General features: G+C 60.5%; 3 protein-coding genes across 5 annotated transcripts; 1 reads left to right on the forward strand and 2 right to left on the reverse strand.

The window, feature by feature from the left end:
* The first annotated feature begins 1,377 nt into the window (after positions 1–1,377).
* Positions 1,378–13,636, forward strand: CERCAM (cerebral endothelial cell adhesion molecule). Of its 3 annotated transcripts, XM_051808107.1 has the most exons (14): positions 1,378–1,677; positions 4,597–4,817; positions 9,065–9,175; positions 9,378–9,495; positions 9,575–9,709; positions 9,797–10,001; positions 10,075–10,194; positions 10,313–10,389; positions 10,555–10,661; positions 10,766–10,898; positions 11,055–11,182; positions 11,258–11,461; positions 12,395–12,631; positions 13,249–13,636. In XM_051808107.1, the coding sequence occupies exons 3-13, from the start codon at positions 9,102–9,104 to the stop codon at positions 12,627–12,629; spliced, it is 1,536 nt and encodes a 511-aa protein (XP_051664067.1). In that variant the 5' UTR covers positions 1,378–1,677; positions 4,597–4,817; positions 9,065–9,101; the 3' UTR covers positions 12,630–12,631; positions 13,249–13,636. The 3 variants fall into 3 exon arrangements, with proteins under 3 accessions (XP_051664067.1, XP_051664066.1, XP_051664065.1); XM_051808106.1 differs by lacking the exons at positions 1,378–1,677; positions 4,597–4,817 and adding an exon at positions 7,255–7,475 and having other exon boundaries at positions 12,488–12,631; XM_051808105.1 differs by lacking the exons at positions 1,378–1,677; positions 4,597–4,817 and adding an exon at positions 7,256–7,475.
* A 777-nt stretch (positions 13,637–14,413) lies between these two features.
* PTRH1 (peptidyl-tRNA hydrolase 1 homolog) lies at positions 14,414–16,874 on the reverse strand. Its single transcript, XM_051808116.1, has 5 exons — positions 16,801–16,874; positions 16,160–16,379; positions 15,906–16,005; positions 15,266–15,311; positions 14,414–14,867 (listed from the first exon to the last, which is right to left on the reverse strand). The coding sequence occupies exons 1-5, from the start codon at positions 16,864–16,866 to the stop codon at positions 14,688–14,690; spliced, it is 612 nt and encodes a 203-aa protein (XP_051664076.1). The 5' UTR covers positions 16,867–16,874; the 3' UTR covers positions 14,414–14,687.
* Positions 16,875–19,235: 2,361 nt separating this feature from the next.
* TOR2A (torsin family 2 member A) lies at positions 19,236–23,026 on the reverse strand. Its single transcript, XM_051808123.1, has 5 exons — positions 22,762–23,026; positions 22,262–22,527; positions 20,983–21,158; positions 20,557–20,684; positions 19,236–19,994 (listed from the first exon to the last, which is right to left on the reverse strand). Exons 1-5 carry the CDS (start codon positions 23,024–23,026, stop codon positions 19,750–19,752), a joined length of 1,080 nt encoding a protein of 359 aa, XP_051664083.1. The 3' UTR covers positions 19,236–19,749.
* Between the last annotated feature and the right edge of the window lie 579 nt (positions 23,027–23,605).

Consider the following 23,605-nt stretch of genomic DNA (forward strand, 5'->3'; position numbering starts at 1 on the left):
TGCCACAGCCATGTGCCTCCCTCTGAAGGGCTCCCCTGCCTCCCCACACCTCCCTGCCAGCACTAGTAGCAATAAACCCACTTCCTACGAGTGTGAAAATCAAAAGAAAGCCGGCATTTAATAAAAAGAAAAAAGAGCAGCAGCAGCAGCTGAAGGCCCCTGTGCTGGGTTGCAGCCATCGCCCAGGACCTGCCGCTCTTTGGGAAGCGGGAACCATCCGAGGGAAGCCCCCGGCGCTGCTCCGGGTGTTCTGGCATTGTTTTAGCCCCGGACCTGCAGGCCTTTTAACTTGCTTTAATTCCTAACGCTCCCCATCACCACCCTTTTTTTTTTTTTTTTTAAGTCTCTTTCCTAAATCTCGGCCGAGTTAATGAAGTTATGTGATCCTATAAATGTTAATTGTCTAAACTTCTTCTCCTCTCTCCCCCCCCCCCTTTTTTTTTTTTTATCTCTCTCCTCCTTGCTGCTTTCTGCTCCACTTGTAATAAAGAAAATATCTTGGCTGGTCTTAGCCAGTTGCTTGGCAACCTCAATAGAAAAAAAGAGAACAGAATGTAACCAATCCCGAGACAACCGAAAGATTTTGGTGACATGTGACCTCTCGGAAAAGGGCAGCCTTAAACTGTCCCTTCTGTCCTTTGCTCTGACCATTAGGGTCTCTCGCCCTCCCCCCCTCCCCCGGCTCCTTACACCAATAAATATGGATTAGTGAAATACTTTTTCCCACACTGATGAAAAGCCGGGATTGATCTTTCCACCTCCTTTATCTACCAACCTGACAAGTTTCTAAACAAAATTAAGAGGGAAGAGGCGAAAGGAGCCATCCCGGGTTGGGCGGCCGGGGACGGATCCTGCCCCGCCGTGGGGATGGGGGGTCCCCGACGGGGTGCTGGCGCCGGCTGTGCCGGGCTGGGTCTGCTCAGCCGCCGGCCGGACCTGCTCTCTGTGTGCCGGGGAGCCCCTCGCGTAGCACCAGTGCGTTAAGAAATAAAACGTAGCTTTTCTGACCCAAAAGGATAAAAAAAATAAAACCCTAGCCAAACCCTGCACTCCGTCGATGGGCGCCTGTGTGTCCTGGGGAGACCTGTCCCGCTCCTCACCGGGGAGCCCCAGCTCTCGCGGGCGCCTGGGGAAGTTGTCTGCAAATTTCATCCTGGGAAAAAAAAAAAAAAAAACCAACCAAAAAAACAAACCCACAACATGATGTCATTGGCTTTCTGGTGCATCCCGCCGGCGCCCCTCCACCTGCCGCCGGCCTCCGCTTGGCCATGAGCCTCGGCACGACCACGACGGTCAGCCCGGGCACGGCCGTGAGCCCCGGCACGGTGGTCGCTGATCAGGCTCCCGCCCTCCCGCCGGCCCCCCGGCTCTCGGCTTTCCCAGGCTCCCGGTGCGGTGAATGCCTCTTTCACCAGCAGTTCCCCTCTTCCCAAAAAAGCATCACCTTGCCAGCTCCCTTCCTCCCGCCAGCTGCCAGGAAAAAAAAATTAGGGCAAGGACAGGGAGCGAGAGCAAAACCAATGAACTTGTTTCCAGCTTTTCCTTCGGATCAGCCGTCCAGCAGCGGGAGAAAAATATTTGTCCTGTAAAAAAATCCCCTCTCCGTGCAGGCTCCGAGCCCTTCGTCACTGGGACACAGGCTGGAGACGCGGGCTCAGCTCGGCAGCAGAGGACACCGTAAGTTGGGCATCTGCTTAAGGAGTTTCCTGGCTTTTTTTTGGGCGGGGGGGGTTTGCCATGGCTTGGGCTTGAGACCCCCAGGGATGGAGGAGGAGGGTCGGGGCAGGGGGAAGTTGCGAAGAGGGGGGTTTGTGGGGGGCACTGTCTGCGAGGTGTGGGCAGGGTGGGCACCGGCGCCGTGCCCGTGCCGGCGGTGGCCGGTGGTGCTGGGCGCCGGCAGCCCCGGGGTGCACAAAGCCCCTTTGAGCGGCTCACAGAGGAGCTGCTCATCCCTCGCCGGCCTCCCGGGAATGGCCCCGGGAGAGGAGAGTGGGACCCTGGCCCTGAACACCCGGGAGGGCCAACAGCGAGTGGGGGGGGCTCAGGGCTCTGGGGCTGTGTCCCCCCCGGGCGAGGGATGGCTGAGCCCCAATCCATGGGGTGCCCACAGCCCCTCAGGACGGGCTGGTTCCTGGCCAGCCCCGCTGGCCGGGGAGCCGCGGGGAGCAGGGGGTGCTCCAGCTGTCCCACGTGGGGATGGGGGACTCGCTCCCTCCCATCATGGGTCGTGGTGACACCCACGAAGCCACCAGACTCTGGTCACCAGGGTGGCCGCGGGCAGGGCTGCGGTAGAGGCTGGGATGGAGAGTCTGTTGGGACCAAATGGAACCCAGTGGCACCTGCTGGCACTCGATGGGACTCAGTGGGACCCGATGAGATCCAATGAGACCCGGTGGGACCCGGTGGGCCCTGGCTGCCCTGCTGCCGAGGCCGGCTGGCCAGGCACAATACCACGGCCCCGCTCCTGAGCCGCCGCTGAAGCCCCTTTCCCAGCATCGAGCGCCTTTGTCTCGCCTTTGTGATGGAAAGAGCCCCCCCTCCTAAATCACGGCCCTGACACCCCCATTGTCTCCTTCCCGGGGAGGTTTGAAACTCTCCCCCCCCCTCCCGAGGTCAGGAATGTGGCCGGTTTCTATTGGGACGGAGGAGCAGGGCTGGGTGGGGGGCTGCAGGGTCACGCCGGCTCGGCGGGTCAACCCGAAAACAAAACCTTTTGAAATACCTACTCTCCATCACTGCCAACATTGTCCCCTGCCAGCGGGGGCCTGGCACGGCCCCTCGACGCCTCCAGCCCGGCCGCTGCCCACCCCAGCGGTCAGCATCTGGGGGGGGACAGAAGGGTATTGTGCCGGAGGGGACAGCTTTGTTTTCGGTCACAGCTGCCCCGGGTTGGGACGGGGACCGACCGTCAGCCCTGCTGGGGGGGGGAGACGAGGGAGGGGACGGAGGGGACGGGAGCACATGGGTCAGCACGTCGCAGAGGGGACCTGGCCCATCGGGCACCCCTCTGTCGCTGTCCCTCTGAGAGGGGCCAATGAGGGGGGACAGAGAGCAGCTCATTTTTGTACCCAGAATGAAGCCCTAGGGTGTTGTGGCCTCTCCCTGCCCTGTAGGGCTGGGGTAGCCTGGGTTTGGCCTCCTGCCTCAGTTTCCCCTTGCTGCAGGAGATGTCCCTCTGCCCCCTGACAGGTGCCTTTGACACCCAGAGCCAGGGCACTGCTGGTCCTGATGGCAACAAGTGTGGTCCAGCCTGGGGAGAAAATGGACCACTCTGAGGCTGAACCAGCTGCGCCACCCAGGAGGATCAGAATTTTGGCCACTGCAGGGCTTGACCGTGGCTCCAAGCCTGTCAGTGCCTTGCAGGTGGAGCAGAGCATCCCACATGGACCCGGCTCCCTGCTCCCAGCACGACATGAAGAGGGACCCTGGAAAACCTTCACTCTCCCAGAATTTTGCAGCCCACCAGGAAGACCCCAGGCTGTCTCCCAATGGGGAGAGGGTTGGGAGAGACTGGCAACGTGTCATTGCTCCATTTACAGTGGCATGGATCTCCCTGTCCCCACCAGCCAGGAGGGAATGCTGCTCCTGTCAGCTTGCAGCTCCTCTGGCAGAGCATCTCTTGGGTGGGCCAAAATCCCCCCCGGGTGGCCAAAATCCCTCCCAGGATGGCCAAAATCCCCCCAAGATGGCCTAAATCCCCCTGGATTCTTTTCTTTGTGGGAAGAAATGTGCTTTTTGCCTGCTGCAGAAGCAGCAAGGAGGAGAGCGGAGCAGTGCCATGGATGTGATGGGTTTAGCAGAGACCTGGAAGGAAAACCCAGCTGAGAGGGGAGCACTGGCCTCCTGAATTACCCAACAGCTGGAAGGTAGTGAAAACAGCTGGAGGAGCTGGAATGGCTCAGGATGAGGGGCTTGCAGGGCAGAGAGCATGGTGGGTTCACAGGCATTCCCTTGGTTCCAGAGTCCTCGCTGTCCAGGCACCTGCTGTGGGGCTCTGGGGGGGGGGCTCTCTGACTCAGTTTCCCCATTTGGGAACAGGGCTGGAGTTTTGAGGCTGGATGAGGTCTGGAGGGGACAGCATCACTTGGCCAGTGGGGGAGTGGGGACCCTTGGGGGCACCATGGGCTGGGGCAGCCAGTTGGGTCCCCGAGGTGTTTTTTCTTGTAAAATAAGATCAATGAAAACTGTTGGTGGCTGAGGGACTTGTACCAACCCCCAGCCACAAACATGCACACAGAATCTCTGCCTTTGTATATACATATATAATGTACCTACACACACATCTCTTCATATATTTGCTTTTTGCAGCCGAGGTTGAGCCTTTTAAAGCAGAAAAATATGACGTTTGAAGAACCTGAATGTTTTCAAAGGCTTTGCTGAAAATCCCAGAAAATTTTAAGGAAGTGGTGGAGAGAAGCAGGAGGGAGGTGGCCCAAAACCTCAGCCCTGGGTCCAAAAGCAACTCTTTCCTGTAAAAACAGAAAACATACTCCTGTAAATGTTGCACAGTGCTGCTGTTTGCCCAGTGCTGTGGGGATGGGAAGGTGCTTTTCCAGGTGGGACGCTTAAAGGCCTGGTGTTGTCTCTGTGTTACAGGTGTCACCATGAGTCCATTGTGCCATGGGGGATGTCCTGAGCCCTGTGGGGACATCCTGGGCCCCTTGGGGATGCTCTGGGTCCTGTGGAGACCTACCACCCTCCTTCCAGTGCTGCTCCTGGGACACAGGGGCTGCCACAGCCCTGTGCTAGAGTGGCAGGGATGGAGGTGCTGAGCTGCAGTTGTCACCTCAGGGACCACACAGCAGGTGCCCTGGAAGGTAACCTCCATGTCTCCCTTCTCCTCAAGCTTGCCTGTGTTTTTTTTTCTGATTGCATGCCCAGACCTGCTTGTAAGGGGCCACTTTGGTCACAGTTGGCTCTGAGGGTCCATCATGAGCCCTGCAGCAGCCGAGCTGTGTGGGGAAGGCTGGATGCAAAGTCAGGGATAACTCTGACCCCAGCTGAGCTTGCAAGGGCAGGCACAGGATGCTCCATCCCTCTGCCAGTCCCAGCCCACCTTTGTGCACATTACACTGTCCTGTGCCTCGGTTTCCCTATGTAAGGATGCACTGGCAGCCCCCCCTTTCCTGTGCCTGCCTGGGAGGTGGTGAGGCTGTGGGAAGAGCAGTCTCCCCCCCTCTCTCCCTCTCCTCTGGAGCCCACAGCTGGGGAATAAGTGAGGGCTGTGCCAGGGCAGTGGGGCTGTGGGTGGTTGAACTGTGTGGGGACAGGGATGTTGTATCCCCAGGGCAGGGGAGGGAGGGGGCTGAGCACAGGGGGTATTGCTGGGAAAAGTTAGCTGGCAGCAGCCAGGAGTTGCTCTTGCTCACAGAGCAGCACCCCAGGGCTGGTCCCTGCCTGGAACAAGGTACATCCAGGCTCAGCCACCTGAGCCCCGGGGTGGTGTAGGGTGTCTACAGGGCTTCATCCCAGTCTGTCAGCTGGGAACTGCTCTGCTCAGCCCCTCTGGGAGCCAAACCTCTCAAAATCCTGTTGTATCCAGAGGTGAAATCCCTCTCTGCCCTTCAGGAGGTGCTGAGGACAGGCAAGGGTCATCTGTGACCCCTGGAGAGGATGCAGGGATGGAGGGATGTGGGAATGCAGGGACGAAGAAGGGAAGGAATATAGGCATGAAGAGAGGAAGGGATGTAGGGATGAAGGGATGCAGGACGAAGAAGGGAAGGGAAGCAAGAACGGAGGGATGTGAGGATGTGGGGATGCAGGGGCGGTGGGATGCAGGGATGAAGAAGGGTGGGGAGGGAGGGCTGCAGGCACAGGGGGATCAGAAGTGTCTCGGGTGGACCCTGGAGTCCCCGGCTCCCCGCAGAGCTCCGCTCGGGCCATGCGGCGGCGCCGGGAGGTGGCAGCAGCGGCCGAGCGCGGGGCCGCGCTGCGGGGGGAGATGCGGGGGGGTGTCCCCGCGGGACGGGGGGGCCATGAGTCCCGCGGGCATCCCCGCGCTCTGCGGTTCTTCCTCCGCCTTCACCCCTTCCCGGGCCGCGGGGGCTCCGGAGGAGGGGAGTGGGGCTGCCCCTCGCCCAGCCCACCCAGGGGGATGCACACGGGTGAGGTCCGGGCACGGGAGGGGGCCGGACAGGAACCTGGGTGGGTCTGGCTGTGCTGGGCTCCTGGGTTCCTGCCCCTTCCCGTAGCTCCTCCACGGCCAGGGAGCGCCCGGCCGCGCTGGCACCGAGCCCTTCCCGAAATAGTTGTCCAATCCGGGGCTGTAAACAGCGTTTCTCTCACCCTGCAGCCACCACCGGGTCCTGTGGGGCTCCCCGTGTCCCCCCCCCCCCCCCCGTTGCTTCTTTTAGGTGTTCCTGGATTGTTGACTTCCCGACTCCTCTGCTGCACCCTGGTGGAGCCCCCCCGGAGGGCCCTGGGAGCGGGGGGACATGGGGAGCCATGGAGAGCAGCCCCCTGGGGCTGCCCCCCTCCTGCTGCGGGTGGGAGCAGGTTTGGCCACATGTAGCATCCACTGGCCCCTCACCAGGGCTCCCGTGCCACCGCAGGAGGGGTGCCCGCCGTTGCTGGTGTGGGGCACAGAGTTACTGCTCGGTGGGATGTGACATCCTCCAGGCCTGCGCTTGCTCCGGGAGCTGACAGCTGTATTTATGGGTTGGGTGGAAAACCAGAGGGTTTGGTCAAACGTCCCACAGGCCCAGGGCCTGCCCCTGCCCGCGGCTCGGACATGTCACAGGCACGCCTGGGGGCTGCAAATGGTCAGCCATGTGGGACAGCCTGGGACGGACACGGCTCGGTGGGGTGGGCTACCTTGGCCGGTCATGGGGAGAGCCGTGAGCCCACCCAGCCACAGCTCACCCTGGCCACAAGCCCCCTTCAGCCACAAGCCTTCTCTGGCCGTGATCCCCCCGGCCACGATGCCCTCGGCCACCAGCGCCCCTGGCCATGTTCCCCTCAGCCATGAGCCCCCTCATCCGCTTGTTCACCCACCCACACCGTGCGGGCACCGGGGGCACCCGGACCTGCACTGGCCGGGGGCACATGGAGACGCCCAGGAGCATCCTCGGGGCGGGGGTCCCGGGGTACCCTCTATCCTCTCGCCCCCCCTCGGCGTGGGCTGTGAGGGGCTCTGCACCGATTACAGGCGGTATTTAAGGAAACCCGACCCAAACCCGCCCCCGGGGCTCGAGGAGGCGGCGGGGCCGGGCCGGGGGCGGGGGCGGGGGGTGCGCTGAGCTCGGCGGGTCCCAGCCCGCCCCTTCCCCGCCCGCCGCCGCCGCCATGGGCGCCGCGGGGCCGCTCTGCGCCCTGTTCCTGCTGCTGGGCACCGGCACCGGCACCGGGACCGGCACCGGGGCGGCCCCGCCGCGAGTGGTGCTCGCTCTCCTGGCCCGGAACGCGCAGCACTCGCTGCCGCACTGCCTGGGAGCCCTGGAGCGCTTGGACTATCCCGCGGGGAGCATCGCCCTGTGGTGAGGGAGCGGGGGGAGCCGGGACCCCGCGGTGCGGGGAGTAGCGGGGATCCGAGGGGAGGAGGGGGCTGTGCGGGAATGGGGACCCCGCGGAGAGCCGGGATGCTGGAGTTACAGGGATCACGGGAGGAATGGGGATGCCTGGGGGGAACGGGGGTCTTGGGGGATAAGGGAGACTATGGTGGGAATGGGGAGCCGAAGATAGCAGGGACCCGAAGGACAACGGAGCAGGGGGAACTGGAGTAGGGGGACTGGAAGCTCGGAGTGATCGTGGAGTAACGGGGGCCTGCATAGAGAGATGAGAGATCTGAGGGAATGGGTGCCTGTGGGGGAATGGAGACCCTGGGGGGACAGGGACACCCGGGAGGAACAGAGATCCCGGTGGTAGCAGCCCCGCCATCCCCAAAGGGTGAGGGGTGGCTCTGCCCCCGGTGTGGGACCCATCAGGGACCCGAGAGGGGCTGTGGGTGCCCCGCGGCGAGGGGGCAGGACCCCCACCTTCCCTCTGAGGAAGTTGTGGGGCTGGTGAGGGAGGGGAGCCCTGGGCTCGGGGGGTTCTGCATCCTCAGGGACCTGCCTTCCCCCTCCCTGCAGGGCTCACTCCCAGCCCCCCTTCCCCAAAGACACCCCCCAAACCCCCTTTTAGTATGCTGGAGGGGTGGCTGGGGGAGGAATCCCCCCGTCCCTCCTCTTGGTCGCGCCGCCGCCGCCGTCTCTCGCCTGAGCTTGTCGGAAACTTTTCTGCAGCTGCTTTTGCGGGGAGCTGAGGCGGGGGCTGGCGGGGGGGGTCCTGATAGGGGTGGCTGCGTTGGGGCGGGGGGCAGCTGCCGGCAGGGGAAGAACGAGTGGAACTTGCCTTTGCCCTCTGCACACTCGAGAGCCCCCAGCCCCAAGACCCTGCGGGGTGTTTCAAGAACAGCCTGTGGATCTCTGGGGGGGCAGAAATCCCGCCTTGTCCCCTGTGTCCCAGGGGATCCCTGTGACATCAGTGCCCGGAGGGTGGCTCAGGGCTCTTTGAAAGGTCGAGAGTGCCAGGGAGTGTGGGGAATTCGAGGTTGCCCCAGTGCAAGGTGGGTTCAGCCCTGTCTGGGCTCGAGTCTCTGTGAACATTGTTGTGAGGCTGAATGGGAGAGTTGGGAATGGCGACGGCGCACGGCAGAGGGAAGGTCTGGGGAAGGGGATGTTTTGGTGTCTGTTGGATCCTTTTCTCTGGCTGCTGGAACAGCAGGGTGCACAGGGGTGCAGTGGGGTTCAGGGGCAGGGGGATGAAATGTCTGTGCTCTGAGGCTCACGGTGGGCAGCCGCAGGGCTGGGATGGGGAGAGCATGTCCGAGGCTGCCACTGGGCTGCAGAGACGGGGGTTGAGAGCCATGGGACAGCCTCGCTGGCGGCGCCACCGGGAAAGAAATTACCCGTTGGCTTTCCCTCTTCTGCCTATACAGCCTCGGTTCCTTCAAATTACATGTTACGTTCCCAAGCAAATCTGTCGCTGGCTCAGTCTTTTTGTCCCTGGGAGCATTTCTAGTGCGGGGTGGGTCCTGGTTGTCCCTTGGAGGGGACCCCCAGGGGCTGATGTCTCCTCACCCCAGGTGTGCGACAGACCACAACTCGGACAACACCACGGCGATGCTGCAGGAGTGGCTGGGGGCGGTGGGGAAGGACTATCACTCGGTGCACTGGAAGGTGCAGGAGGAGCCCAGGTGAGGCTGGGAGAGTGCTGGGGGGAGCCAGGTGTGGGCTGCGAGAGGCTCCTGGAGCAGCATCCCCCCGCCCCGGCTGGGGATGCTGCCAGGAGGAGGAGGGAGGCAGAGCGAGGCTGACTCAGTCTCGCGGCACGAATGGCCTGCACTGAGTTTGTGCGTTCCCGGCGGGCGGGGTTAACCCTTGCCTCCCCTCGCCCAGCTCCTACCCCGACGAGCTCGGGCCCAAGCACTGGAGCGACAAACGCTATGAAAACCTGATGAGGCTGAAGCAGGAAGCGCTCACCTATGCCCGGGAGCAGCAGGCAGACTACATCCTGGTAAGGGACACGGGGCTCTGGTGGGGTGGGGGCTGAGGTGTGCATCTCCACACCCCCAGAACCTGTGACATCTCCCCAGTTTATGGACACTGACAGCATCCTGACTGACAACCAGACCCTCAAGTTTCTCATGGCACAGAACAAGTCAGTGGTGGCCCCCATGCTGGACTCGCAGACCTTCTACTCCAACTTCTGGTGTGGCATCACACCCCAGGTACGTCCCTGGAAATCCCTGAGGAATGAGACACCCCCATGGCAGAGGAGCCCCCTGCCATGGAGGTGTCACACCAGTGTGCCACAGGGCTACTACCGCCGGACAGCCGACTACTTCCCCACCAAGAACCGGCAGCGGGTGGGCTGCTTCCCCGTCCCCATGGTCTACGCCACCTTCCTGATCGACCTGCGGAAGGAGGAGACGTCACGGTTGGCTTTCTACCCACCCCATCCCAACTACACCTGGGCCTTTGACGACATCATCGTCTTTGCCTACTCCTGCCAGGCGGCTGGTGAGGGTGATGGGGGCCTGGGGGGGTGCAGGGGCCTAGGGGGGCTGTGGTGCTCACCTGTCCCACCTGGCAGGTGCTGAGGTCCATGTGTGCAACCAGCACCACTTTGGCTACATCAATGTCCCTGTGAAGGCCCACCAGACGCTGGAGGATGAATGTGCCAACTTTGTGCATCTCATGCTGGAGGCCATGGGTGAGCGCCCACGGGCAGAGGGGTCCTGGAGGCATCCAGATCCCGACAGGGCTGTCAGCCCCAACTCCCCCCCAGGGGAATCTGGGCTCCACTGAAGGGGTGTCCCCTCTCTCCACAGTGGATGGCCCCCCCATGCAGCGCTCCAGGCACATTTCCCTCCTCCCCAGGCCGCTCACAAAAATAGGATTTGATGAAGTAAGTGCCCAACGGACCCCCTTATGTCTCCCTGTCTATCCCTCTGGTTGCACCCATCCATGGCAAAGCCCGAGCCCCTGTCCCCATCCTGCAGTAGCTGGGCAGGCTGTGTGTCCTCCTGTGACAATATGCCCCCTTGGTGGGGGTCTCCCTTCTCCTCCCCAGATCTTCCTGATCAACCTGGTGCGGAGGCCGGACCGGCGCCAGCGGATGCTGGCATCCCTGCAGGAGCTGGAGATCATCCCACGGGTGGTGGATGCTGTGGATGGCAGGTGACCATGGGGGGATCACTTGGCCAGCCCCCCACTGTCACTCTGGGGAGGGGATGAGGGTGGCTGGTGGGGACACCTCGCTGATGCAGCCCCTCGCCTTGCAGCACCCTCAACAGCAGTGACATCAAAGTGCTGGGGGTGGACCTGCTCCCTGGGTACTACGATCCCTTCTCTGGCCGCACGCTCACCAAGGGCGAGGTTGGCTGCTTCCTCAGCCACTACAATATCTGGAAGGAGGTATGGGACCATGGGGGGCATGAGGTCCCTACAGGGGTAGGGACCCTGTGAGCATCACAGGAGGACTTGGGGAGAGGAGCGTCCTGCAGGGTGAGTGGCACCAATATGTCCCAGAGCAGCGCTGGGATGGGTTTGCACATCTGCCCCCTCTCCCAGATCATGTCCCGGGGGCTGGAGCGGTCGGTGGTCTTCGAGGACGATGTGCGCTTTGAGGCCGCCTTCCCTGCACGGCTGCAGCGGCTGATGGATGAGCTGGAGCGGGCACAGCAGGACTGGGACCTCATGTAGGTGCTGGGCCCGGGGGATGGGGGGTGGGGGTCCCCAGGGCTGGCTCTTACAGCTTGCTGGCCACCCCACAGCTACCTGGGGAGGAAGCAGGTGAACGACGAGGATGAGGCGCCCGTGGAGGGTGTGCGGAACCTGGTGGTGGCCGGGTACTCGTACTGGACACTGGCCTACGCCATCTCCCTCCGCGGGGCACAGAAGCTGCTGGCCACCAAGCCCCTCTCCAAAATGCTGCCAGTGGATGAGTATCTGCCCATCATGTACGACAAGCACCCCAAGTAAGGAGTAGGGGGTGCAGGAGGGTGCCGGCATGGCCATGTTGGGGAGGGAGTATGTGTTTCTTCTCCGCCGTCACCGTCCCACCCGGTTCCCCCCCCCAGTGTTACTCATGTTGGAGGAAAACATCTGTAGCATGAGCTCATTCCCTGCCGGCCTCTGCCTGGCCACCGGCCGCTGGAAAATGGCCCCCTGCCAGTGCGGGGTGGGGGAACAGGGCTGGAGCTGAGGCTCAGTGTGGGCCCTGCACGGGGGTCTTGGCCCCATGGCAAGGAGGGAGCAGCCCCCTGTACCAAGGTGCTGGGGGACTGTATGGTCCCCTGCCCCTGGTTATGGGATTCAGGCACTTGAACTCCCCTCTCTGGGGTGGGTGTCACCGGTAAGGTTGTGTCTGGGGAGGGGGAGGCATTTTAGGGGGTGGGTGAGCACTGGTGTCTGGGTGTGCCGTGAGAGAGGGAGGTGAGAGAGCCAGGATGGAGAAACACAGGGGTCAGGCGTGTAAAAGGCAGCTGGAGGTGGATGGAGGGGCGGATTAGTGCTCTGGATATGCACCAGGAGCAGCTGGAAGTCCCATGCTTGCGGGGATAACAGCACCAGACAGCCCTGGCCCCGGGCCAGCCGGATGCTGTGCCAGAGGCCCCCTCCATGCCAGAGCCAGCCCTGTGCCACCAAGACTAGTGGGGAGAGATGGGTCCTGGCCCCTTTGCAGTCCCTCCACAATCCCTGTCCAGCCAAGGCTCTGCAGGCAGCAGTGGCACAGGGCAGCCACCTACTCAGCTACCTTCCCCAGCCCCACTGCCTGGTGTCCCTCCCCATTCCCTGCCCTCCATGGAGCCTTTCCAGGGTGGTCGGTATGGTTCTCCCAGTGCTTTTTCTTCTCTGTGCCTTCCTCTGTAAGCCAGTTTCTTCCCTCGGGTCTGTTCCACTCTCCCTAGTGAGGATTACAAGCGGCACTTCTCCCCCCGGGACTTGCTGGTGTTTTCAGCTCACCCGCTCCTGGTTTATCCCACCCACTACGCTGGGGACAGCAACTGGCTGAGTGACACTGAGACCTCCACCATCTGGGATGACGATGCCAAGAAGACGGACTGGGCTGGCTCGCAGAAGACCCTGCGGGACTCACGAGGCAGCGCCGGCCACCTCCGCTCCACTGGCCACGACGAGCTCTGATGGTGAGCAGGGCTGTGGGACCTGGGCACGGGGGACAGAGCATCTGAGGAGCATCTGTGAGCCCCATGTTCAGATGTGTCCTGCATGCCTGGTTTCTTCTTGTCGTGTGGCAGCAGCTCTCCCCATCAAAGCACTGGGAAAGAGATGGGACTGTCTATTCCAGGTGGGGAAAGGAATGGGGACACACATGTCCCACGTGGGGCTGCAGAGGACCAGGGAACCAGGTCTTGCTGCTTCCCAAACCCTCAAATGAGGAAGGGACAATGCTCCCCCTCCTGCTGCAAGTCACCTCAGCCGGGAGAGCTGGGAGTATCTCCCAGGGGAATGTTTCACCCCAGTACTACTTGCTGCCCCCAAAAGCAGGTCTCCCTGGGGCTGCATCTCTGTGCAGGCAGGTGAGAACCAGCACTGGCTCAGCCCCGGGGCAGCACGGCCACGGTTAACGCTGGGTCAGACTTTCCCTGTCTGAGGTTGCTTGTCCTGGCAGCAGAGCCACCCCAGGAGCTGCCAGAAGACCGGGGGAGGCTGGAAAACAGCCCTCCCACCGCCTCGGCTGCAGGCGTGAACACGTGGGGGCTGCTCCAGCCGTGACCGCTAATGTCTGTGTTGTGCCTCCCAGGGATGAGGGATCGTGACCCAGCTGGAGCACCGCGGGCCTGATCCTGCCCATTCCTACTCGAGTGATGCAGTTGCCCTGGACAGACCCCCACAGGGTTCTTCGAATCTGACTGTTACAAATCCAATCTAAGGCAGGATTTGCCTCAGGAGAGCCTTTCCCTGCCAGGTGGAGTGACCAGCCAAGCGCTGTCTCTGCTGAGCACACGTCTCCAGGACTGCCCCAAGTGATGCCAACTCTGCCACCAGCTTGGACTTTCGGGAGTGCTTTTCAGGCTGGGGGCTGGCTCCTGCAGTGGCACACGTGGCCTCCTGCCACTGACTGGGTTGTCCCTCGTGCCATGTCTGGGCTGAAGCCCAGGGAGGATTAAAGCAGACTGTGATTGAGCTGACGTGCTGGGTGCTGGCATTGCCCCATGTCCCCACGGCGTTATCCCATCAGGGTCACCTCGGAGCTGCAGGAACAAGGGTCTGGCAATTCCCTCAGCCAGGAATTGCTTTGGAAGTGAAATCCATAAGCGGGAAAGGGTGAGGAAGGGAGGGCAGGTTGGGAACACCTTTGTTTCCCTGCCTGTCCCCTGGTTGCAGGTAGCCTCAGTGCTCCGGGAGGAGCTCAGGAGCTGGGAATGGAGCAGAGGAAGGTCTGGTGCCAGCTGGAGCAGAAGATGGAAGTGGCAGTAGTGCTGCGGTGCACGTCACCCAGCAAGGGTCCTGGTGCTTGTTCCGGTGCCCGCTGGGACGCAGGCGAGGAGCTGCCCGTGCTGGGGGTCTCAGTACTAGCGGGGTATGGAGCTGGGCAGGATGTGCCAGCAGAGCCCAGGGCTCTGGGACATGGCAGTGTTGGGTACACACTGCCTCTCAGACTGCCCTCTCCACCATGAGACTGCAATGGGTCTGGGAGGAGGAGCCAGAACTCCTGCAGCTGTTGGAAACTCCAGGGTTTTGGCTTCAAACCACTGAACTCAAAACACTGTGAGGCCAGCCCTGAAACTTGCTGCAGCTCAGTGGGATCAGCACGCTATGAGATTCTAGGTCGCTCGTGCTTGCCACAGTTTCTCAACAAAAGTGACTCTGGACCCTATGGAAGTTGCTCCCATTGCTCCCCACTTCCCATTGGAAGCATCCCTCCAGCGTGGGCTGTTGGAACAAGGGTGGGAACATGGATTTGAGCTGCAGTGCCAGGGACAACCCGAGCTCAGCAGGCGGCATGTAGAAGAGAGGCAGGAGCAGGGCAGAGTTGGGGCAAAGATTTATTTAAATTCTGTGCCAAACTGCTGTGGAGCCATCGCAGTGATCTCAGTGGGACATGAGCCGCCCAGATCTGTGCTGGGACAGAGGGGGCTGTCCCAGAGCCTGGCAGGGCCAGCTCTGCTCCGCACCACGGTCCCTCTGGAGAGCCACAGTGCTCTGTCCATGGGCCACGCAGGTCCCCAGGGGTTCCTTTCAGCCCCTGTCTCCTGCAGGCACTCGGCTCTGGATGTGCTCCAGAAGGCAGGTCACTGCCTGGGCCAGGACCTGCTCCAGCTTCTCCTGCTCCTCGGTGCTGAATGGAGCCAGGACGTAGCTGGACACTGTCACTGCACCCTCTGGCCGCCCGATGCCGACCCGGAGCCGGGTCATATCCTGCAGAGGAAGGAGGAGAGCTGAAAGAACTGCCCCTCAAGGGCTGAGACAGAGCTGGGCAAGGGCACAATGCTGAGAGTGGGGCTGGGCAGTGAGGGAGCAGCTCCTCATGTTTTCCAGGTTGTTTTGAGTGCTTGCTCCAAGAAACATGATTTTGGAAGAGGCTTTTGCTGGGCTGTGTTGAGATCTCAGGCTCCTGCCAGGCCTGGCAGAGCTGCTCAAACTAATTGTTTCCATGTCCTCCACAGCAGCCAAACAGACATCAGCCCTCAGGGAAGGAGGGGAAGGAGAAAAGGGGAGAGAAGGAGCAGCAGCTTGTCAGAAAAATGGGAGTGGCGAGACAAGCCATGCACTGAGGTGAGGGCAGGATTGATCCCATTCCACCGAGGCCCACTCACACTGGAGTGCAAAGCACTGATGCAGGACTGGACCCCGTTGTGTCCCCTTGGGAAAGAAGGAGAAAACCCATGGTTAGTTTGCAAGAGATCCCCCCCAAGTCTTGGGGTCTCCTGCTGCAGGGATATGGGGCTGTGGTCCCAGCCAGGAGTTGCAGTCTCCATGCCCTGCCTCTGCAGGAACATCCAGATCTGGGGGCTCAGAGCAGCCGGCTGGGGGGGACAAGGGAAGCAGGGCTGGGACAGCACATTCTGTGTGTCTCAGTTCTCGCTGCAGCTGGTAAGTGTTTGTGTGACTGAGTGCTGGGGCCCAGCACCATCCCTGCCCATCCCACAGTGGGTTAAATTTCTCCAGGCTGACCCACGAGCTGGCACCGGGCAGGCACAGCGCTATAAAAAGCTCATGTGGTGCAGCCGATGGGCTGGATCCAGCCCACAGCTGCTTCCAGGAGGCTCCCTGCCCTCCCTGCCAGGGGAGGAACTGGGAGGCTGCCCAAACAGCCAGATGTTGCCTCTGCAATGGATCGACGCTGGGGCTAAAACACTGCAAGGCTGGTGGGACAGGGCCAGGAACAGCCCATGTGCCTGTGAGGGCATGTTAAAGCCTCAAACCATCTCATACAGAGCTGGGGACACCCCATACCTTGCGCTGCCTCCCAGCTTGATCGCCACCTTGCCCAGGGCCTTGTCCAGGTCATCGTGAACCAGGTAAATGTCTTCTGGGCCAAGGTTGTAGATCTCAGCTTTAGAAACAGAAATACAACCCAAGGAATGAGGGGAAGACAGAGTCACCAGTCCCTGACCCTGCAGGGTGGGGCTGCAGTGACCCGTGCAGGGCAGGGGGGCAGCAGGGCTGTGACAGGGCCCGGTGACCAGCGGGGTGACCCAGCCGCTCACCGGCACTGGCGACGCTGAGCCCGTTGAGGTTCATGAACCTCCGCGGCTTGAGCAGCACCAGCTCCAGGCCGTGGGCCGTGGCCAGGGCCACGTCGGCGCAGCACCGCCTGTCCACTCGCCAGCCATCAGCCACTGCCAGCTGCCGGGCCAGCCTGTCCAGCACCACCATGCCCACGCTGTGCCGCGTCCCACACAGACCGTAGTTGCCCAGGCCGGCCACCTGCCCGACAGGCATCAACAGGGCTCTGATGGGCTGCCAAGAGCCCCTGCAAGGGCCTGATCCACCCCTTCAGCCCCGCTCCCCCCACAGCCCCCGCAGCTGGCTGGGTCCTCTCAGCCCGACTCCCCCTGGTGCTCCGCTCACAGCCCCGACGCCCCTCGTTCCTCCCAAGCCTCGCTCCCCCCGCAGTGCTCCCCTCACATCCCCGCTCCCATCACATCCCCGCTCCCCCCGCAGTGCTCCCCTCGCAGCCCCGCTCCCATCACATCCCCGCTCCCCTCGCAGCCCTGCTCCCCTTTCAACCCCGTTCCGCCCACGGCCCTGATCGCCCCGGTGCTCCCCTCTCAGTCCCGTCCCCCCCACTCTCCTCAAAGCCCCGACCCCCCCCGTTCCCCCCTCACACCCCCAGCCCCGCCCCCACCATGGCGCGCGGCCCCGCCAGTCCCGCGAGCGCCCGCGCGCGCCCCGCGAGCTCCGCCGCCAGCATCGCCCCTCCCGTCCCCTCCCCGTGTGACGTCACAACCAGCGCGCCGCTCAACGACCACCCCGCCCCGCGCCGCCATCTTGGTTACGGGCAGCGCGCCATCTTTGTTGAGGGCGGCGGGGCGGTGTCGGGGGCGGTGGCGCGACTGGGGCGGGGCCGGCGGTGGAATAAAGGCTTAGAAGTCTGCTGGTCGTGCTGTGGATGGGGCGTGGGTTTCGGGGCCGCGGGACAGAGGGGTGAAAGCCGGCATGGTCACTGTGGAGGGTCCTTGGGCCCGGCCCGGCCCGGTCCGCGCTGCGGAGGGCCCCCGAGGGCCTCACAGGAGCAGTGAGTGCCCAGGACTGGCCTCCTGGTTTGTGTGTTCTGTCCCCGCTGCCGTGGCGGCCCTTGGGGTACGGCTGGATGGGGGGACACGTCACCCCTCGCCTTCCCCATTCCCCCTCCAGCCCTTGGGTGGCTCCTGGCCCTGCCCAGCGGGGCAGAGCTTCCTTCCAGGGCACTGTGACTCCCCCAGCCCAGCAGCACATCCCTAGGCTGCACTTACTGCTCTTCTCCTCTCCACAGCTGGCAGAAAGGGATGGAGCCATCTCCCGCTATTCAAAAGCCATCGACCTGGATCTGCGGCGGGTAAAAGGTCCCCAGAAGGCTCAGGATTCACCAGGCTGGGAGCTGGAGAAGGTGGGCAGCACCATTAAGGCTGGCTCTCACATGGGCATCGGGCTTCAGGATGCTGTTAACCTCTGACCCGAGGTTCTCCCTTGGGTTCCCCTTTGCTCTTGATCCAGGTCCTCAGCTGTGCCTGCCTAGACCACTTCAGCAGCAGGGAGAGGTACCAGGAGCTGGGATTTACTGCTGGTGGATTGTCTCCCTTTCCGTATGGCCTGACCTGGGGGCATGGCTGGGAACAGCTGCTCTTTTCCAGGCTGTGTCTCCTGCCTGGCAGAGCTCAGAGCTTTTGGCTAATGACGCTGAAATCTTTGTGGCTGGGGTGGGCTGGACATGTGCCCTTCGTGTTTCCAATTGGCATGGAGAGCTCCAGACAATGCCTGGGGGTGGCAGCCAGCCCCCAGCTGCTTTCATTTAGCTGAGGTGCTGCTGCTGCAGAATCTCCCTTTGCCCAGGGGAGCTGCCAGCAGGTCACCAGCAGGATGGAGCTGAGCCAGGGGGTCCTGTGCACAGCCAGGTTGCAGTGGCACTGCATGAACAGGGGCAGCAGGACCTGGGAGGAGGTGAGCAGGTGGGCTGGCACAGCCAGGACTCACAGCCAGGTTGTGAGTGGGATCATTCCTGTCCCCTCACTGGCAGGACTAGTGAGGCAGAAAGGTGTCCACAGGTGGTTTCTGTGCCTAAGGAGGGTGGAGAGCACAAAGGGAGGATGCTGCTGCTACTGCTGTTCCTCCTCCCAGGGAAAGGCTGCTCTCTTTTTCCCAGTTACTCAACTGGAAACCATCAGCTCCATGCCACTACATCCCTTAAGTCCCATCACATCAGGCAGCTGTTCCCGTGCACCTGCACATCTTCCAGGTCCTTCCACACCAGCTGCAACTGGGAATTCAAGCAAAAGACCCCAGCCATTTATCTCATAAAAGATTTATTTTAAAATTAGAAATGCATAATATTTTTGGAAGAGGCAGAACATTTGGGTCCACCTGTGGGCCAGCTCCTGGGCAGCCTTTGGGTGGTGTCTAAAATCCCCAGAGCTCTGGGGTTGGAGCTGGAATGGTCCCAACTGCTGGCAGCTTGTTTCTGCGTGGGGCCTGAGCAGAGCATCTGGGAATTGTGCCTGCACCCATCCCTTGAGCAGGCTGTTCCTAGAGAGTGAATGATTCTAATTCCTCTGACCTGTGAGGAAGTGATGCACAGAGGAGATCAAAACCTGGGCGAAGGCCAGGCTGTGCATCCCATGCTTGGCTGTTTGGAGCAGTAATCTCTGACTTTTCCACAGGCCCCCTGCTGTGACACTCCCCAGAAGGTGAAAGGGTGTTGGCCCAGCCAAAGCCTGCCAAGGTCTAACCAGCAGGACATACAGGAGGCTTCACAGCTCATAGCACCAACTCTGCCGCAGAAATCATCACTGAGTAAAAGGAATTTTCAGAACTGTTAGTGGCACCATGGGCTCCCCTGGAGGTAGCATGAAATTTTTTGTGGGTGGTAAAACAAGCAAGAGGTCTTTTGTTGTTTTCCTGGTTTGCTGCAGGGAAATCCTTTGGTCCTGAGGGGAAAAATGGATGAGGGGATAGTAGGGGAGCCTGGCTCTTGGGAGATCAGGTGTTGCCATCTCCCATATCACCCCCCTCAGTTGGTGGTGAAGCTGGTCCCTAACAGCACCTATTCACAGTTAAAGGAAGCTGGAAAAAACTTGGCTCTAAAACTTCCTTGAAAAGAAAACTTTGTTGAAGGTGTTCACAGGAGCCAGCACCAGCACTGTCACATTGTACCAAGGAGCTGAGGCACAGCCACGATTAAAAAGGTTTTAAAAAAAATGTTAATATGCTGTAAGAAATAAGTATTCTTCTGTGGGCTCAGAATCTTGATGTGCTGGGTATCAACAGCTGCCAGGAGAGGGGAGAGAGCTGTGGGTGGGTGCTGCTGACAGGCTGAGAAACCTCCCTGATGCTGCAGCCCCTCTCAGCATCTTCCCCGTGTTGTCACACATGCCTCGGGTGGTCCATCCATTCCATCCTCACCTGGCTGAGAGTGAATCAGTAAAGTGCTTTAAATCACATAATTTGCACTTGGTCCCACAGCCACTGGAGAGAGTTCAGCAGGAGAGCACTTGTGGTGCCAGGAGGGACGTGCTGCTCCCAGCGTTCATCCCGCCAGCCCTGAGCGCTTTCCAGTTCCATACACATCCCCCATGGATCCGAGCGAGGCCCTCAACAGTGACTACAAGAAAAAACTGATCCGAGAGGCCACTGTTTTGCAGCCTGTTGATGAGAATAATTTCTCCTCTTCTGGGAAGTAGGGGATGCTGTTGGCCACCTCCTGGACAACGCCTGGACGTACTTCGAGGCCTTGCTGGATGAGTTCGCTGACCACACACTGCTTCACATGGTGGTGCTTCAGGGGGAGGAAAGGCACAACAAAATCAATGAGATGTTCGTTAATGATCCCAGATTTCCAGAATCCACCTGCAAAAGGAAAAGGAAGAGACAGGTTTTTACCTTCAGAGTCTCTGCAGTCCTTGCAATTCAAAGAGCTGCTTTGTGTAAAGTCAAAATATTCTGCTGAAGAGAGATCTGCTCTGGTTTTGTACAAGGAGAGGGCTGAACCCATCAGCTGTCACCCCCTTTAGCCCAGAAAAGACTTGTTCTCTAGGAATGAGGGGATTTAGCTTGTCTAGTCAGAATTTAAGCTCTGTTCCCTGTGACAAGGGCAAAGCAAGGAGAACCAGGCAGGCAGTGGAGATTGATACATCTCAGTGCCATTACACAGGGAGCGTGCTGTGCTGTCTGACAGCCCCCAGCTGCAAACACACCTTCCAAAGAACTTTGCTAAGCATGGCAACAGGTCTGCTGGCTCAGAAGGCCAGGCTATTGCTTCCCTTCGCCAGGAAACCTCGAGGGCATCGCAGTTCCCTTCCCTGAAAACCATGCCATCCCTTCCTGGCTGCCAGGGAGGTGACAGGCAGTGTGGGTGGCTGCCTGTGCCAGGCTCTGGCCCTGTGGGAAGGGCTCAGCTCCATGGACTCACTCTGAGGGTTTTCAAACACGGCCTTGGAGATGGCTGGCTCCAGGTCCTGCAGGGTGATCTCCTCCCGGTCCTTGCGGTCGCGCCACAGCGCCAGCGTCACCTCGTTGATCTGCTCCCCTCCTGCGTTGCTGCACAGCAATGAGACACTTACTCAGTGTGTACCTGGGAAAATGGTGTTTCAGGACAACCTGAAACTTGCAGAGTGCAAGCCAGGATCTCCCAGCATGGCCCAAAATGACTCCTGTAGAGGCAGCGACATAACAGGGATAGGAGGGCTTTTTCACACTCTCCAGGTCTGTCTGTTCACGATGAAATAGAATCTCTTGGCATTTTTAGAGGCTCAAGGCTTGGAGAAGGAAAAGCAAACCAAGTGTGTGCCCTGGAGTAGATGTGACCTCTGCCCAGTGCTGGAAGGCCCCCCCTCACCTGATGAAGATGAAGATGGCTTTGCGGTAGTTGGTCCCGTACACGACCCACGAGGGGCCCAGGAATGGTATGATCACATCGATCAGCCCTGGGTGCATTTTGTCCATCTCATCAAAGAGGAAGGCTGAGCGTCCACAGTTTGTCAGGTTTCCTTGGATCCAGCGCTTCAGGCTTTCCTAGGAAAAGCACGTGCCAAGCTGTAAGGCAGTGAGATAACGAGGGAGGCTCGAGCTACCCCAGAGCAAAGGCTGAGGCCGGAGCTCACACGAAGCTGAAGGTGCTGGAAGCAGCATGTCCTTGCACAGCACCACCCACTCGGAGCAGGAACAGCCAGTGCTGGGGAGGCCCCTTTATTCTGGCTTTCACCCAGTGGCTGTTATAGCTTTATTATCCTATTGTAGGTCTTTTATTACAGATTTAAAGAAGGAGGCAGCACACTAAAGCAGGGCGTTCAGACTCCTACATCTCCCCACGTTCTTCTCTTTCACTGTGTATCTACACAGTTCCCAGCTTCTTGCCAGCTCCTGTCCTGGTGCAGAAACATGTGCCTGTGCTGACCCAGAACAACTCTGGCTCTTTAGTAGGGCTGAAGGTACTTCCCAACCTACACAAAACCACTCCCATCCCCTGGGGACATGTGTAACTCCTCACTGAAACACGTCAGCCAGGATGGGATTTACCTTTCCAGCAGCATTTCCTCTAAGGACACAATGCTACAAATAACTTCTCCAAACACCCAGAAAGCAAAGGTCCAGGTGCACTGATTCCCTGCACTGCTGAGGGTTTGGCATTTTGGTTTCTTCCTTTCCTCAGCTTTAAGAGACAGAGTGGCACCACGAAGAGCCTGGGGCTGCCGTTCAGGAGCTGTGTGCTCTGTGAGAAGGGGATTACAAGTCTAGTGAGACAGCAGGTTTTCACAGCCATCAGGCTGTTTGGAAAGCAAAGGGAGAATTTTAGTGCCTTTCATCTAAGCAAAGCACTTTTGTTTGTGCGTACAAAGGGCTGTGTAAATATTTAAGGAATGAGAACATGATCAGGGCAAGGACTGCTGTAGGGAAGACGAGAGTGATAGCTCAGTGCCAGACTATAACCCAGTTACTAGCTGATCCTTCAGCCAGTGTGTGGAGCCACTCACTCAGCTGTGTTTGAGAGGGTAAAACAAAGAGCTTTTATTCCTACTGCACTTCAGGAAACAGCTTGAATGCATATGTACTGAGGATCAAGATGGACATAACTGAAAACCCCCAGTCAAGCAGCACTGCTGAGAGATGTCTCTTACCTTGTACTGCTCTATCTGCTCGGCGTGGGGGAAGTGCACGATGGGGGAGAAGTGGTGAACGTAGGGGCTCTGGAGCCCACCCTGGAAGAGGTAGCGGATGACCATGGAGCTCACGTAGGTTTTTCCTGTCCCAGTCGAGCCATGGAAGGACATCACCAGGGGTTTCACCGGATTCTGGTTCTCCAGGAACCCCCTCACCCCTTTCATCACCTCCTGCCTCACCAGGGGCTGTCCCACCAGGCTGGTGGCCAAGTCGAACTCCAGACCTGAAAGGAAGTGAAGCCAAGACTTAGAGAAGGCGGGGTGACATCGCTCTGGTCTCACCCTGTGGACCCGTCCCGTCCCTGGGGGCTCCCCGCGCGCCCTGGCAGGCCGAGAGACCCCACTCCAGGGACGGCCCCGGGAAGGATCCCCTGGAGCTGCCGGGAGCCCCTTTCCAGCCGCCCCCGGACCCTCCCCTATCGCCCAGACCACTCTCCCGGGCCGCCGCCCCCACTGACCGCGCAGGTCGGGCCTGAAGCCGCACTCGCAGTCCGCCGAGAAGCCGCAGCGCAGCGCCCACAGGTCCCAGGGGGCGGCGGGCCGGGCGGCGGCCGCCAGCAGCGCCAGCAGCACCGGGACCGGGGCCGCTCCGGGGGCCATGGCGGCCGCGCCTCCGCACCCGCGCGAACTACAGCTCCCGGCGTGCCCCGCGCGGGGGCGGGGCCTGAAGGGACGGAGCCATTGGAAGGCGGTGCTAAGGGAAGGGGCGTGGTTATGTGTCATGGGGCGGGGCACTGCGAGCCAGGCCGTTGTACCTCCTCTGGTTTTGGGGACCCGAGAGCCCCTGGCAGAGAAGAACTTTCTGAAACTCAACAGGGGCAAATGCAGGGTCCCGCACATGGGGAGGAACAAACCTGAGTGCTAGTACAGGTTGGGGGCTGACCTGCTGGAAATTAGCTCTGCAGAAAAGGCCCTGGTGGTCCTGGTGGACAACTGGCTGTCCATGAGCCAGCACTGTGTCCCTGTGGCCAAGAAGGCCAATGGAATCCTGGGCTGCATTAGGAAGAGCATTGCCAGCAGGTCAAGGAGGTGATCCTGCTCCTCTATTCAGTCCTAGAGGCTGTATCTGGAGTGCTGTGTTCAGTTCTGGGCTCCTCAGGACAAGAGAGACATGGAGCTCCTGCAACAGGTCCAGTAGAGGGGAAATGAGGATAACTGAGGGACTGGAGCAGGGAGGTTAGACTCGATGACCCACTGTGGTCCCTGCCAACCTGTCCCGTTCTGTGATTCTGTGACACCTGATGGGCTGTCTGGGGCCAGGTGGGGCTGGATTCAGCAGGGTGGTCCCCCCAGACAGCCCTT

The sequence above is a fragment of the Manacus candei genome, unplaced genomic scaffold (assembly GCF_025592945.1).
Source record: "Manacus candei isolate 608988 ecotype Guabito, Panama unplaced genomic scaffold, ASM2559294v1 h1tg000071l, whole genome shotgun sequence".
In the NCBI taxonomy this organism is placed as follows: domain Eukaryota; kingdom Metazoa; phylum Chordata; class Aves; order Passeriformes; family Pipridae; genus Manacus; species Manacus candei.

Bases quoted from the DNA above. Each gene is read 5' to 3' on its own strand.
- CERCAM (XM_051808105.1), top strand. From the start codon at position 7,285: ATGGGCGCCGCGGGGCCGCTCTGCGCCCTGTTCCTGCTGCTGGGCACC. The intron at 10,195-10,312 runs GTGAGCGCCCAC...CTCTCTCCACAG, and splicing joins TCTCATGCTGGAGGCCATGG to TGGATGGCCCCCCCATGCAG. The intron at 11,462-12,394 runs GTAAGGAGTAGG...CACTCTCCCTAG, and splicing joins ATGTACGACAAGCACCCCAA to TGAGGATTACAAGCGGCACT.
- PTRH1 (XM_051808116.1), bottom strand. From the start codon at position 16,866: ATGCTGGCGGCGGAGCTCGCGGGGCGCGCGCGGGCGCTCGCGGGACTG. The intron at 16,006-16,159 runs GTGAGCGGCTGG...CTGTTTCTAAAG, and splicing joins GCTCAGCGTCGCCAGTGCCG to CTGAGATCTACAACCTTGGC. The intron at 15,312-15,905 runs GTATGGGGTGTC...TTCTTTCCCAAG, and splicing joins AAGCTGGGAGGCAGCGCAAG to GGGACACAACGGGGTCCAGT.
- TOR2A (XM_051808123.1), bottom strand. From the start codon at position 23,026: ATGACACATAACCACGCCCCTTCCCTTAGCACCGCCTTCCAATGGCTC. The intron at 21,159-22,261 runs GTAAGAGACATC...TGCTTTTCCTAG, and splicing joins AGCAGATAGAGCAGTACAAG to GAAAGCCTGAAGCGCTGGAT. The intron at 19,995-20,556 runs GTGAGTCCATGG...TTCCTTTTGCAG, and splicing joins CGTGTTTGAAAACCCTCAGA to GTGGATTCTGGAAATCTGGG.